The sequence below is a fragment of the Pyrgilauda ruficollis genome, unplaced genomic scaffold (assembly GCF_017590135.1).
Source record: "Pyrgilauda ruficollis isolate IOZ18807 unplaced genomic scaffold, ASM1759013v1 scaffold224, whole genome shotgun sequence".
Lineage (NCBI taxonomy): Eukaryota > Metazoa > Chordata > Aves > Passeriformes > Passeridae > Pyrgilauda > Pyrgilauda ruficollis.
Genome location: NW_024521873.1, coordinates 295275 through 309123, shown reverse-complemented (window position 1 = coordinate 309123; position 13849 = coordinate 295275). Strand labels below are relative to the sequence as shown.

The following is a 13849-nucleotide window of genomic DNA, read 5'->3' as shown; positions in this document are numbered from 1 at the left end:
TGAGAAGGATCTGATAGGGGTTGAGACAGATGTCAGTTACCCCCTTCCCTTTTTTCTTGTATTCTTGTTCTAAGTCCTCATTAACAGATCAGGGACAGAGCAGTTGATATGCTAGTGTTAGGAATACTTTGATTAAAGATTGACATATCCAGGTGCTTGTCTGGTTTTTCCAGCTGTCAAGTAAAATTATACAACTTCTCTATGAATCTTTCCTGGTGTAAGCACATCTTAAGTGTGTGTATATTTTCAGGAAAAGAGAGATGTGCTGGTTTGTGTTCTTGTAGCCACTTAAAGTGCTGTAATGACATTGGTACATTCCCTGAGCGTGAATGCATTATGGAGGCACATCTTCTGGTTCACTTTATTGATGTAGGTTTTGGGGAGAGATGATTAACCAGCGTGAAACATTCTTATGCTGATATGGCAGCCTACATCTTTGAGGTTGTTCTAGTTTTGTTATATTCTTGTGATGGGGAGAAACCCAAGCCTAGAACCAAATGCCCAAATCTTAGCTCTGTTCAAAGTAGTTAAACTGTAGATCTGAAGTATGTACCTCTTACTGCTGCTTCTCTGTTGTCATGGTTTAAGCCCAGCTGGAAATTCTGCCAGCCCCATTTGTGGGGCTTGCTTAACCCCATTTCTATTCCCATCACCCCAGTGGAATGGGGAGGAGAATCAAAGTAAAACTTGTTTTGAGATAAAGGAAGTTTAATAATTGAAAATAAAGTAAAATAATAATGGTAAATAATAATAATGATAATAAAAAGGGAAAAAAAAAGGTGATGCACATTGCAGCTGTCACCACCCACTAACTGATGCCAGGGCTCCCTTCCTGAACCCAGATTGGCCTCCCTTTAGGGTATTTGCCCCAGTTTATTTACTGGGCATGATGTTCCATGGTGTGGAATATCCCTTTGGTCCTTTTGGGTTGTCTGTCCCAGCTGTGCTCCCTCCCACTGGCTTCTTTTGCGTGCCCTCTCACTGGCTGAGTGTGGGACAAGGAAAAAAAATAATTTACTTAGTATAAACACGACTTCACAAAAAATCCAAAACATTAGTGTGTTTTCAGCACTATTCTTACTCTGAATCCAAAACACAGCGCTGTAACAGCTGCTGAGAAGAAATTAACTCTATCCTAACTGAAAGCAGGACATCTGTGCAGGTATTTTGGGACTAGCTGTTTGCACACAACTGAATGTTTGTCAAAGTAGTTTCAGATTCAGTCAAGAAGTTGCTAACAAATTAGTGGTAACAGCAGCACTGGGGACCTTTCATTATTTCTATTAACGTGTCATTTTTGTTTGTAGAATGAAATGTGTCTTGCCACACAACAGCTTTCGAAGCAGCTCCTTGCCTATGAAAAGCAGGTATGTTCAACACATGACTTTGATTTCTTTTCTGCCTCAGCACTTGTGAAGAAGTCTCTAAACTGTGTTTTCTGGAAGTGCTCAGGGCATTTGCTTTCATGCGAAGGCAGTTGTGAATTCCCCCAGGATGTTCAAGGGAATTGGGTCATTTCTGAGAATCTTTAAAAAATAAAAGAACTACTTTAGGAAAAACCCAAAAAGGTACAAAATCTGAGTTAATAAATTTATGAAGATACAAGTCAGTTTGTTCCAGTTCTATGACTTTAAAATGAGTATAATAAGAATTAAGTGTTGTCCAAAATCCATTCATTTAACACAAAAAGAGCAGGGTAAAAGAATGTATATTAATGAGCATCTGTTTTTACATTTATTTTTAGCATTTGTTTTATTTTGTAGAAATATTAATTAGATTTGTAGTAAAACGTGTGTTGTATTTTATATTCATCTTTATTAATTTATGGACCAAATGTGTGTTTCTATTTCCAGCATTTTGCCTTAGGTAAAGGAGATGAAGAAGTGATATCCACCCTCCATTATTTCTCAAAAGTTGTGGATGAGGTAATTTGAATTGTTAATATTCTCTTTTTACCATACAGAATATTAGTGTTTTTTTCATTGGGTCTCTCCTTTTGATTCAGAGCCTTCCCACTGAAGGCTAGATTGTGCCTGAGTTTTAGAGTAGTTTAATTTTGGATAAAGAAGTTTGATACCACCCTTCCATAATGGTTAAAGCGGTTTCTGTGGCTTCATCCCATATTCTATTCTCAGAGCAAGGCTGAATTTCCTAGGGGAACTTAAAGAGAGACTAAAACAGGATGTGTCATCTAGGCTAGGGCAATCTTTTATATAATTCCATATTAAAATGATACATTTCTAAGCTTTAAACACTGCAGTTTGCTCCAAAACTTGCTAGGTATGGATGCAGGGCAGCTGTGAATTGGTAAAGTTGCAGTTTAGTTGCTGTGAGATCATGCAGAATCCAGAGATGTCTGAGGAAGGCTGCAGTACTGTGAGGTGAAGACAGTGAATCTGTGTGCAGTGAATACCCCCATGGCCTGGAGGATTCTGCTAAGTACTGGAAGTGTTTGTAAATGCTTTTGTTAGACCTGCCAATATAACATTTCAGTATGGCCTTGATATCTAGATCCTTCTTGCTTAGGTTTAATTGAATCACTTTCTCTGCTTTGAGCAGTGCTGTACCATCAGAAAATCTGTTCTTGTTGGTCTACTTCCAACTTTGATTAAGAAGGCAAAAGGCTGTACTGTTTGGTCGTTTGGTCTGCTGTTTGGGAAAGGGGAGAGGGTTGTGGAACAAAAAGTAAGTTAAAAATTTTAGAGCCCATGGATAACTCTGAGGATGTAGTGAGAGGAATCCCAAAGGTTTGCTTCTTTTTTAGGCTTTTCTTGTTGCATGTGTGTTCTCAGGATGCTTGAAAGGAGCATTTTTTATCACAAGTCTTGCAATTGCTTATGTGAGCTCCAAATAGATCAAAACAAGAACTTTCTCCTTCCCAGTTTCAAAAGAATGGTGCCATTTGGAGGCAGAAAGCTGAAAGTTGCTCCTCAGTTCTGTCAGTTACATTTTCCCTCACGAGAACTTGCTCCGTTCCTTGGCCTCCTTTTCTGTGTGTTAGCTTCCCCTTGTTCCTGTTTTAGTTGTCTGTTCTGTCAGCATTGAATTGTATTATCTCATGGGAAATCCTCAGTTCAGCCTTACCTGCATGAGGCTGCCTGGAGGTATCCAGGACACTGAGCAAATAGGCAGGATGTCACCTCAATGTGTGGCACCTTCCTGGTGCTCCAGCAGTGTGATTGATAGCTGTCCTCCCTGCACACGTCTCGTATTCTTAGCAGGCCACTGTTGACATGAGAGCCTTGCCTGCCTTCATCCTAAATGGTGCCACATGGGTGCTTTAAAACAGCTGTGTGCTGAGGTTTAGAAACACAAAAACAGGAATGGGGAACTGCTATGAAGGTAAAATATTGAATGGGACCTTTTGTTGTGGTTGCCCCCTGTTGTGATTGTGTCCTGGTTAACCCTTGTTCATGGAAAGACACTGTAGTTATGGTGGTGGGACTGTAACTCCATGGCATTGAGACTTAACAAAAACAGGTTAATAAAGGATAATTACAGTTTAAATCCTGTTGGGTTAAGCATTAGAATTAATGGTCAAGTGAATTGCCCTAATCCATTATGTGGGAGCTGAGAAGTTCTTGGATCCTTGCGAAATAGCAGGCAGGAATGAAGCATTTAGGGAGACATCCCCATCTGTCTCAGATACCATGAGAAGTGTATTTCAAGCATTGAAGTACATTATATCCACTGGACACAAATGGCTGGTGTGTTTTGATGTTCTCTGTGGTTTGGGTTTTTTTATGTACATTGTGTCTTAGAACAGTTCTCTGTTTCAGCTCAATATTCTTCATTCTGAACTGGCAAAACAGCTTGCAGATACAATGATTCTCCCAATAATACAATTTCGAGAAAAAGATCTCACAGGTAAGTTATATTCTAAGTTTCAGTTTTCCTTATATGCTCCTGCTTGTTTATTTCATCACAAACTGAGAAATAATGCCATGTATTAATTTGTTCTTTGATGATTCACAGAAAAGTTTGTGGGGTTTTTTTCTGCTATTTCGGTTTCATTGACAGGTGCATGCTCTTACTCAGACAAAACCAGTTCAAGTTCACCACATAACATTTTATGCACCATATGGTGCAAGTTTAAAAATATACAGCTTTGTTCTTTGTTGGGTCACTGTGTTTTTATACTAGTGTAATTTCACTGAAGTCACTGATGTTGTAATTGCCAGAAGGAATATTTAGCAGTGAATTGGGCTTGCAATCAGTATTTATTCCAGTTCCGAAGTTTGGGGCTGTTTGACAAGCACAGGCAAGAATGTTGTTTTAACTTCGGAGAATAGTATATTCCCTCCTTTTTAAGGAATCAGTCCTCTTTAAATCCTTGCCATGCAAGGGTGGTTCCATACAAGTTACCTGATTTCACGAATTTGGGATTTCATTACTTAAACACCAAGGCAATAACACAAACATTTTATGTAATCACAAAAGAAAAAAGCTTATATTCAAGGTCAAGGACAGTCTTACCTACTTATGCAACAGAAATGTGAGTTTTTGCAGCAGCATTTCTTTCTTTCTCTTTTTTTTTAAAGCCCACTGCTCATTTCACTTTTTGCAGTCTCACTTATGTCCTTCTTGTAGACATCATTTTGCTGTGAAACAAAATGACTGCAGCAAAACAGTGACTGGTTTAAGTTCCTTATAGGATCTGATTGGAAATTATGAGGACATCCAGGTGTCTATGTTAACAATACATTATTTATCATATGCTGTCAAATATAAAGCAGAATTTGGATGGTAAGATGTTGATGGTATAAACACTTCCTCAACTCTTTCATGTTGCCTCAGAGATAGTAATTATTTTTCCATATTTATGGATTCTTCCCTCTTGTTCATTAAAAAATATATGAAAATGAATATGAAGCCTGCAACCACAGCTTCAGCTGCTGCATGACAAAAAATGAAAGTTTATTCAACTTCCTTGGATGTCAGTTTTTTAAAAATTCTATCCACTTTTTCTGATGCAGTCTGTAGAACAGCATTTTCAGTAGAGACCTGGCCATATTGGAATGTCATAGAGGGATTATACAAGGCAGCAAGGAAGAATAACTGTGTTACTGTTTTTACTTTTGATCCTGTTACATCTATACATTGAATATTGTAGAAACCTCTAAATAGAAGTTACTTACAAATGGAAAAATCTTCTGTCTTTCTTCATCTGAGTCATAATGAAGCATTCTGGGGGGAAAAGAAATGGTGGAGTGAAACTGATTAATGAGTAGGATGCTAAAAATAATCAGAGACCATGATGACATCCTACAATTTCCCCTTGGTATTTTCACAGTTGCATAATGTCTGTTCTTGTAAGTGTGCTTTCTTTGTAGCTTTTTGAGAGAGTTTTTACCAGTTGTGGCATATGTTGGTGGGGATACTAAGAGTAGCTTGTGCCTGACACTTGTGAAGTTACCTTGCCTGTTCAGCCTGTCTTCTCTCTACCTGTATCAATTTCATGGCCAGTATTTGTAATGCAAGCACCATACCCAGCAGTCAGGTGTGTTGAATACAGATTTATTTTCACAGAGCAGCTTAGCAAAAATGTTCCACACTGAGGTAGATTCATATACAGGAAGAAGGCTTTAGTTCATACATCCTTGGGTCTTAAATTTATCAGTATCACGTAAGCACTGTCAGATTGTTCAGGACTGCTGCTCTTGCATGATAGTGGTGGGCCTTTTGTCAGAATAAAATTACTGAAATGCTGTTTCTTTGGAGAAATGACACTGGCAGATAAGGCATCTTTCTTGAAGTGACAACTTGCTCAATAAAATAAACTCAGTCCACCCTTAATTAGCTATCTGCCTGTTCATTTCTCTAGCAGCTGATCTGCTTTAACAATTTCAAGACAGGCACAATGTATACATCTCTGCTGTGGAAGGGCTGGAGTGACTTGGGCAGTAAATATGCCATAAATGGTCTCAGTTGAACAAAGTGTTCACAGCTGGTTTTACTTTGAATATTTGATTTCTCTTTTCCAGAAGTAAGCACACTGAAGGATCTCTTTGGCCTTGCTAGCAATGGTATGTGTCCCTGTTCTGTTTCTATTCATATGCAGCTGCTAGAGCAAAGAAGACATGTTTAATCTGTGCACAAACACATCACATTTCTAAAAAAAAAAAATATTCCTTGTCTACAGAACATGACGTGTCCATGGCAAAATATAGCAGGTTACCGAAAAGGAAAGAAAATGAAAAGGTAACAAATGTGAAAGGGAAAATAGAATGTTTTCATCAGCCATTCTGTCTGCATCCTTGTTCATTGTGAACTTTGGAGAGTTCATTGCTTAAATTCACAGTAGCTCAGGAATACTTGTGATTTCGTTTCCAAGCAGACACAAGGCTTTTAAACATCAACTCAGCAATTACACCTGTTTTCTCCAAGTTAGGCAAGTCATGAAATATTGTGCTCAACTAGAGCCCTTCATATCCATGGGAGCTTTTCAGATAGAGGCAGTCCAAGTGACTATAAATAGCTTTGTATAGGCCTAGTGTTGTGCAGCTGAGGTGGTGATGCAGGATCACTGAGCACAATTCATTGTGAACTGCCATGAAGCCTTGTGTCTGCTGTTCCTAAAGCATTGCATTTCTTTGCATGTACCTTCCTGTTCAATTACTCTGGCCTGTCATTCCACTTAACAGTGCACATAACTCTCTTGGTGGGATTATTTTACATTCCTCCTTCTTTGCCCACTGGACTGCTATTCTAAGATAGATCTCTTTGTCAAAAAGTGTATGGCTGGCCCTGTCTTGAGAGTGAATCTGTTCTACAGGATGGTTCTTGAAAGGAAATGCCTTACAGAGCACAATGTGGTATAGCATACTGTGAATTACTCACCTCTGAATTCTGCACTTGCAGACTTGTGTTCTGATCTCAGCTGCAAATAAATTTCTTGCACAGAGATCTGATCCAGATTTTTAGTGGTGGTAGTTACATAGTTTGTAGTCACAGGAGCTCCCCAAATGCTTTAGTGTCATGACAGTTAAGGGCCTGAAATACTTGCTTTGGGTTTTAGATTTGCTTTCTTTGTTTCTCATCCTTCATTTTAACCTGGAGAAGTTTCTGTAAAGACGATGATTTAAAAATAATTTGAAGATGATTAGTAAATATAACCATATACACAGTAACACTTTGTCAACCTCTTTATCATTTTTTGTTCAGCTTAAGGCAGAAGTGGCAAAAGAAGTGGCAAATGCCAGAAGAAAGCAACACCTTTCATCCTTGCAATATTACTGTGCCCTGAATGCTCTGCAGTACAGGAAGAGAGTGGCTATGATGGAACCTATGCTAGGATATACACGGGGACAGGTATTGACAGTAAAGTGTCTGTATCACTTAGACATATTCCTGGGAAAGGTAAAACATTGTAGTTCTGGATTTATTTTGAGACCTGACAAATTACAATGAGTGTGGTGGGGAAACAATTTGCATTCAGCTTGCCTAGATTCTAACAACAGATTTTGTTTGTGGCAAATAGTTGAATGTTTAGATATTCAGGAGGGATACTAATGAAAAGAAAATCCAATACGCTTCAATGCAAAATCAGCCCAGGGTTAGTTTTTTCACAGCTGAGCTAAATGCAGTAGCATTTACTTCCACTGTTTACTCAGTCTGCACAATCTCTCCTGTGTAGCAGTTCCCTTCCTGGCACATAATGTTCAGCATACTAATGAGGAGTGTGCACGATGAGGAACAGAGCTCTGGAGAGCTGGAAGGACAGAACAGTAGAGAGGATTGAGCATAAGGCTGGAAAATCCTTTTTCTAATTTTTATTCTAACAGCAATTTGATAGAGTATTTCTCAAGTCTGACAGCACTTATCACAGCACTTGATTCTCACTATTACCCATTTTAAGGGTCTTTGATGAAAGAAAGTGTTTGGAAAATGAGAACTGGGCTATGAAAAGAGGAAAAATAGATGTGGTGCTCTGTTTGATATTGTAGTGTAGCTTATCGTCTACATCATCTGTCTTTTGCAGCCTATGTGCCTCATTTAAAATAGGTAGTAAATGAGGATTCAGTCACTTTCCCCACCACGGGAGTTCACACTGCTTCTCTGCTGTAATTTTCCTATGTGAAAGAACTGCATTGGTTTCCTTTACTGGAAACCAAACAGAACTTTCTTTCCCCATACTTCAGCTGGGAAAACTGCTTTATCTCAGTGCTTTATACAGGGAAGTCTCAGGTTGTCATGGGAATGACTGAATAACCAGAAGCCAGTTGATGCTTAAATATTGTGAACTGTCTTTCAGTATAAATATGTATTTTCTTAGTTAATTACTCAGACGTGTCTCCAGTTTTACGTTTCCAACAAATGAGTAGGTCATATGGACATTTTGAAATAAGCAGTGGCTAATAGAGGGTTCATTTGACTGAAAGCTGGCATCAACATTTATCATCAGTGGAATTTAGACCTCTTTCCTCTTGAAAAAGGCTTCAGAAATAGAATAGGTGAATCATTCTTTAGGAGGCCATTCTTTCTCTCCTTTGTAAAGGGGTGCTGTGGTCTATAACATGGTCGCAGAAATCTGAATCTTGGGAATCCTAGGTCCCAAGATTAGAGAAAGGGAGTGAAATCACAAGTAAAAGTGGATGAAATAGCTAATAAATTGCTTAACATCCAAGAATTTGCTTTTACATCTCTTCCCAGAGTAGATCACTGATTTTTATGTGTTTATCCTAATTAATTGCACACACATCCTGTCTGTTTCCATGTTTCATGCAGTTTCCAGTAGGCTGTAATGATGGCTGTGCCCTGCAGCAGACAATACAAGGTCAAGTCTACACCAAGCACTTTGCTTTATTGTGTGCCTGCTGAGCCAGCTAAGAGAATACCAGCTAAGAGAATTAATTTTCTATCACATAATGTGCACTTTGGCCATAGTAGCTTTTTTTTTAGCTCCTTCAGTAGAACAAAACCCATAGTAAAACTGTAGTTGATACAACCAATTGCCCTGGAGGCTTCTGCAAGCACAGGTACACTTTCCTGACCGACTTTGCTACAGCACTTTGAAAGCTTCCATCGTGGAGTTGGTAGTTCAGGTTGGACTGCTAAATCTAATGGATGATTTGTGTCCCATTCCCTTTGATAGGGTGGCATTGCACACAGCAGCTCCTAACACCATGAGCCCCAGCCCTGCCCAGTGCTATTGTGGGAGAAGCTACCTGTGCCCTTATTTGAGTCATTTAGCAAGTTCTTTGGAAACATAGCTGTCAGCAGCCAATAGCTTATCTCTGTGTGAAAGGGTGGAGAGTTGCAAAAGTGAGAAGTAGCAAGAAAGGCAACGCAGCTGTTTTGCCCATGTGTTTGATCACCCGCCAAAAGTTCCAGTCATAATGGAAGCACTGTTAACACTCCCACAATCTGCTACTTGTCTGCCAAAGCCAAGACAACCTTCAGTGCCCTTTTTCTTGGTATTTTTCAGATCAACTTCTTTAAGAAAGGAGCAGAGATGTTTTCCAAAAGGATGGACAGCTTTTTGTCATCTGTTTCAGACATGGTTCAGAGGTAACCTACTGCTTTTGTTTGCTTTTGTCATTCCATTGGAGTCCGAGCAATAGCGCTCTAACCTTCAGCATGTACCAGAGAGTGCCTCTTTTTCTTTCTAATGAGATTCCTTCCAGGCTTACATGGCATTGTTGGGCATATTTTGTTGAAGTAACAGGTAGAAAGGAAATGTTTGTACATGGAAAAGAAAATGCTGTCTGTACACTGAAGAGAGTATTTTTACAATAGTCAGAAACTATATACTGTAAAGCGTTCACATGCTTTCTTACATCCCTGTGTCTCTTCATGAACAGAAAAGCATGGAATTTGGGCTAGAAACAGGCTAACAGTATTAATATAATAGACTTAAGGTGCTCTCTGAATTATAGGTATTTATATTTACTGGGTCTTCTGTAATAATACAGCAACAATAACCCATTAACCTCTCAAATTTAGGGCCTAAAGCGTTTGATGATGTAGCTACACAAGGCAAACAAGACTCCTCAACCTAGGGAACAAATTCATTGCATCCAGTGTAGGCTGTATTAGTCCAGTGAGTTCAACCTACTTTGACTAAGTTTTAAATTTCAGTAAACTGCTTTTGTACTCCTAATTTTGTGATCATTTTTCTTGCACCTCCCCTCCACCTCCTCTACTTGTAGTGAGAGTTTCTGTATAATTAAGTCCCTGTAAATGTAAACTTTACACTTGAAATGTAAGCATAATAGAGACGATATTATTCATAGAATGATAAAATGTTAAGGGGTTGGAATGGATCATAAAGATAATATAGTTCCAACTGAGTCCTTGACTTTAATCCTTCATTCCTTTCATGTCAAACTGTAGCCAAATCATTACTTATTCTCACTCTGATGGCACTTTAAATAATGCATACCTGTTAACTTGAGAACCATTCTACAAACAAGTACAGTAGATTATTTCACTAAATGGTTCTTTACTTTTTGTACTTTTATACTTACATATCTTTGCACACTCACTTGTGAAATAAATCCCTGTACACTGTTTAAACAGCATTTGTACAGACTGGAGGACAGATTTTAAATGCCATTGAAATAGTGACTTTTGTTTAAAAAGTCTGGAGCATCTTACTTGTGTTTTACAGGCACAGGAAGGGTCCTGCCATTGGATCCTCACCATAGAATAAGCCCTTGTTTTCCACAGTCAGATGAATTTGAGTTCTGGACAGTGTACAGTAGTAAATGGAAACAAAAATAGGCTGCTCAGTTATTTTGCTAAGTCTGGTTTTTGTGTTTAAAGTCTGTCAGACAGTAAAGCTTGAAAGTACAACTCAAATGTAACCAGTGTTACATTTAAACACATGTAACATGTATTATGCACATAAAGGGGTGTGATGTCTGTGGAAAAACCAAAAGAGAAGCTTGTAAAATTCTGAATGGCACTGTTAATCACAGAATTACTGACACAGGGTTTCATGACTTCAGTTTGCACAACCATTGAAAACTGTGCTGCCCACTCCTCTCCTTCCTTAGTGCTGGGGATCACAAGGCCTCAGTGAGTCAGGTCTGCTTGTTAGTCAAGCTAAAAGCTTTTCACTTGCATATTTGTTCTTTTGGAACAACAAGTTGATGTGACCCATTGTGCAGCTACAGAATTTTAGCGGTATTTAAAAGCATTTTAATTTATACAGTGAATATTGCTAATGCTATAAAAACACGGGAGATATATACACTAACACTAACACATTCTCAGTGACCACTTGGCCTAATTGCCACAAATGCATATAACTTCAGAACTGACATTTACTTCACTTTTCTTCCTGCCTTGGAGATGGGAGAAGCACACCTTAGGAAGAGGAATACAGCCTCAGAAACCATGAAGGTGCCAGGGATGTTTTATCAAAAGCATTTTGTGGTGCAACAAAAATGACAGATCAAAAGATTGATTGAAATAACAGTGAAGTAAAAACTGACAGCACAGTTCCATTGTATTTAAAAATGGAATTTAAATCTTATTCTGACATTCAATGATGGAGTGGAAAGGCATTAGCTTGCAAAATATGGTCTAATTTCATTCAGACCTGATGTTCTCTGCATCACACCAAAGCAGAACACAGTATTATAAACAAAGAATTAAAGCTAAAGTGAGACTTTAGCTATAGATTTTGTCACTGTATTGTTCTGAATTCATGAAAATCCATGACCAGTTAATAGGCGGTGTCAAAGCAGGAATTCCTGTGTGTTACAGCCTTGGAGGCATTAGACAGTTCTGAGAAAGCCAAGAGATCCTCTAGTACAGCCTGCTTTGAACTATGCCATTATAGTAGGGCAATGTCTGTATGTTTTCAGCAGTGTGAATTCATAGAAGCCTTACTTTTAGAAGCTGTCTCTCAAAAATTAACTCTCTCAACATTTCTCATGTGCTCATTTCAGTATCACAAAACAGTATTTCCTATAACGTCTATTGGAAAAATAAATTTCATCTTTGCACTACCCTCCAAGGTAATCTCAGATGGTGTTTTTGTTCATTTTGGCTTACAGATGTTACCTGTATCCTGGTATAAATGGGTAATGATGGCTTTGGGTTTCTTTTTGTGTTGTTGGCTTTTTTTTTTCCAGTATACAAGGAGAGCTGGATGCCGAAGCTGAAAAAATGAGAATATCCCAGCAGGACTTAATTGCGGTTAATGAATCTGTTTACACCCCAGATTCTGATGTAACTTCACCTGCCATCAATAGAAATCTCATCCAGAAGGCTGGCTACCTTAATCTTAGAAAGTAAGAAGATTGTTGTTACCTGCTGATTTTGTTTAGTGGCTACATTTTTGGGGGGCGGGTCATAAGGACTCGTCAGGTATTGATGTTTGAGGGTCCTAAATCAGTTTGGTATCTCCACTTTTCATCCTCTGAGTACCTCTATCATCTTTGGAAATGTATTTTTGAAGCTTTAACCAAATTAGAGGCGTTTGAGACTATTTTTCTGAAAACAGAATTTTGCTTCTGATTGAATGTACCTACAGGAAAAATTTCCTGCATTCAAGTGGCTAAAAATTAGAAGCTGATGAGACTGGGTTCAGATTGTTCCCAAATCTTAAAGGAGACATGGTGTTTACAAAAGCAGCTTTATTTTGTGGTTAACACGTTTTCATAAATGACCTCTTTTACATAAATAAAAGCTTTATGGACAATGCAAGTTTTGTGTGTCATATGTAGAATTATGTCTGCAGATTTTACATATAAAATTTTCCATAAACTTCCACACAAGTTAGGTATATTGGTGGCATATAATAACCCTATTTATAAACAATGTGATTGATTAAATATCAGTTTATTATTTTGTTTATCTAGTAATTTTTTTTCTTTGTGAGTGTACATCTAGTAATTTCTCTTAGTATTCCAAAAGCTGGATTACACTGTAATAGGACTCTATAGCTAAGCAAGAGATGGACTCTGAGATACTACTGCAGTAGATAATTTTTTATATGAAGATTCTTTGTGCTGAAACTGCTCATAGTATTTCATGTCAGTTACTCAATACTCTTTTATTCCTTCGCTAGAAGATACGATTTTTAACTTGGATGTTTGGAATTGATGTAATTTTTCGGCTTTCATTACGGATTAGTTTCTGCTAGGAACAGGTGCTTCTTTTTCTTCTTAACAGAGACCACTAAAAAAATGCCAGGGTGAACATGAAGTTGATTAGCATCAGGCTATGTTTGCAGTTTCATACCTGTTACTTCTAAACAGCACTTCTAAAGTTCTAAACAGTAATGAGTCTTTATCACTGCACCTTCTCATCAGTAAAACAGGTCTGGTGACTACAACTTGGGAAAGACTCTATTTCTTCACTCAAGGTGGCAACTTGATGTGTCAGCCAAGGGGAGCAGTAGCTGGAGGATTGATTCAGGACCTGGATAACTGCTCTGTTATGGCTGTGGACTGTGAAGACAGAAGATACTGCTTTCAGATCACTACTCCTACAGGCAAAGCGTATGAGACAGGTTTTGTTTGAGGACAGTCAGTCACACCTACCCCTTCAGATACTCTTTCCTGTAAAACTTGCTTGGTGTAGTAGTAAGCTTTTCTGGGTTTCCAGAAGGGTGTTTCCAAATTAAAAGCATACCTTCCATCCTCCCCCACAAGTGCCTGAATGGAAAGTGTGGTGTCTTTTAGCTGCAGCTTATTCATGATTCTTGTTCCTTCGGTAGTTAATAGATGGAAAGCTTGGTGAGATTACTATAAGCACTGCAGTCAAACAGTCCTGGTGTCCACTGTTAGCACTTATACATTGTGTTTATATTTTAGGGGTATAACCCTTCAAGCAGAAAGCAAGAAAGAATACGAGGAGGTAAAAATATTTTCTTAATGTTATTATTCTTGCA

The 13849-nt window shown here is 38.3% G+C and overlaps 1 protein-coding gene across 1 annotated transcript in view; it reads left to right on the top strand.

Annotated features, from left to right (window-relative positions):
• Positions 1 to 13849, top strand: part of APPL2 (adaptor protein, phosphotyrosine interacting with PH domain and leucine zipper 2) — a 33665-nt gene that overhangs the window by 13828 nt on the left and 5988 nt on the right. The window contains exons 3-12 of the mRNA XM_041468665.1: positions 1308 to 1367; positions 1854 to 1925; positions 3780 to 3867; positions 5985 to 6026; positions 6143 to 6201; positions 7165 to 7311; positions 9428 to 9510; positions 12087 to 12245; positions 13269 to 13457; positions 13773 to 13815. Of these exons, the coding sequence (XP_041324599.1) occupies positions 1308 to 1367; positions 1854 to 1925; positions 3780 to 3867; positions 5985 to 6026; positions 6143 to 6201; positions 7165 to 7311; positions 9428 to 9510; positions 12087 to 12245; positions 13269 to 13457; positions 13773 to 13815 (942 nt within the window). The remainder of the gene's footprint in view (positions 1 to 1307; positions 1368 to 1853; positions 1926 to 3779; positions 3868 to 5984; positions 6027 to 6142; positions 6202 to 7164; positions 7312 to 9427; positions 9511 to 12086; positions 12246 to 13268; positions 13458 to 13772; positions 13816 to 13849) is intronic.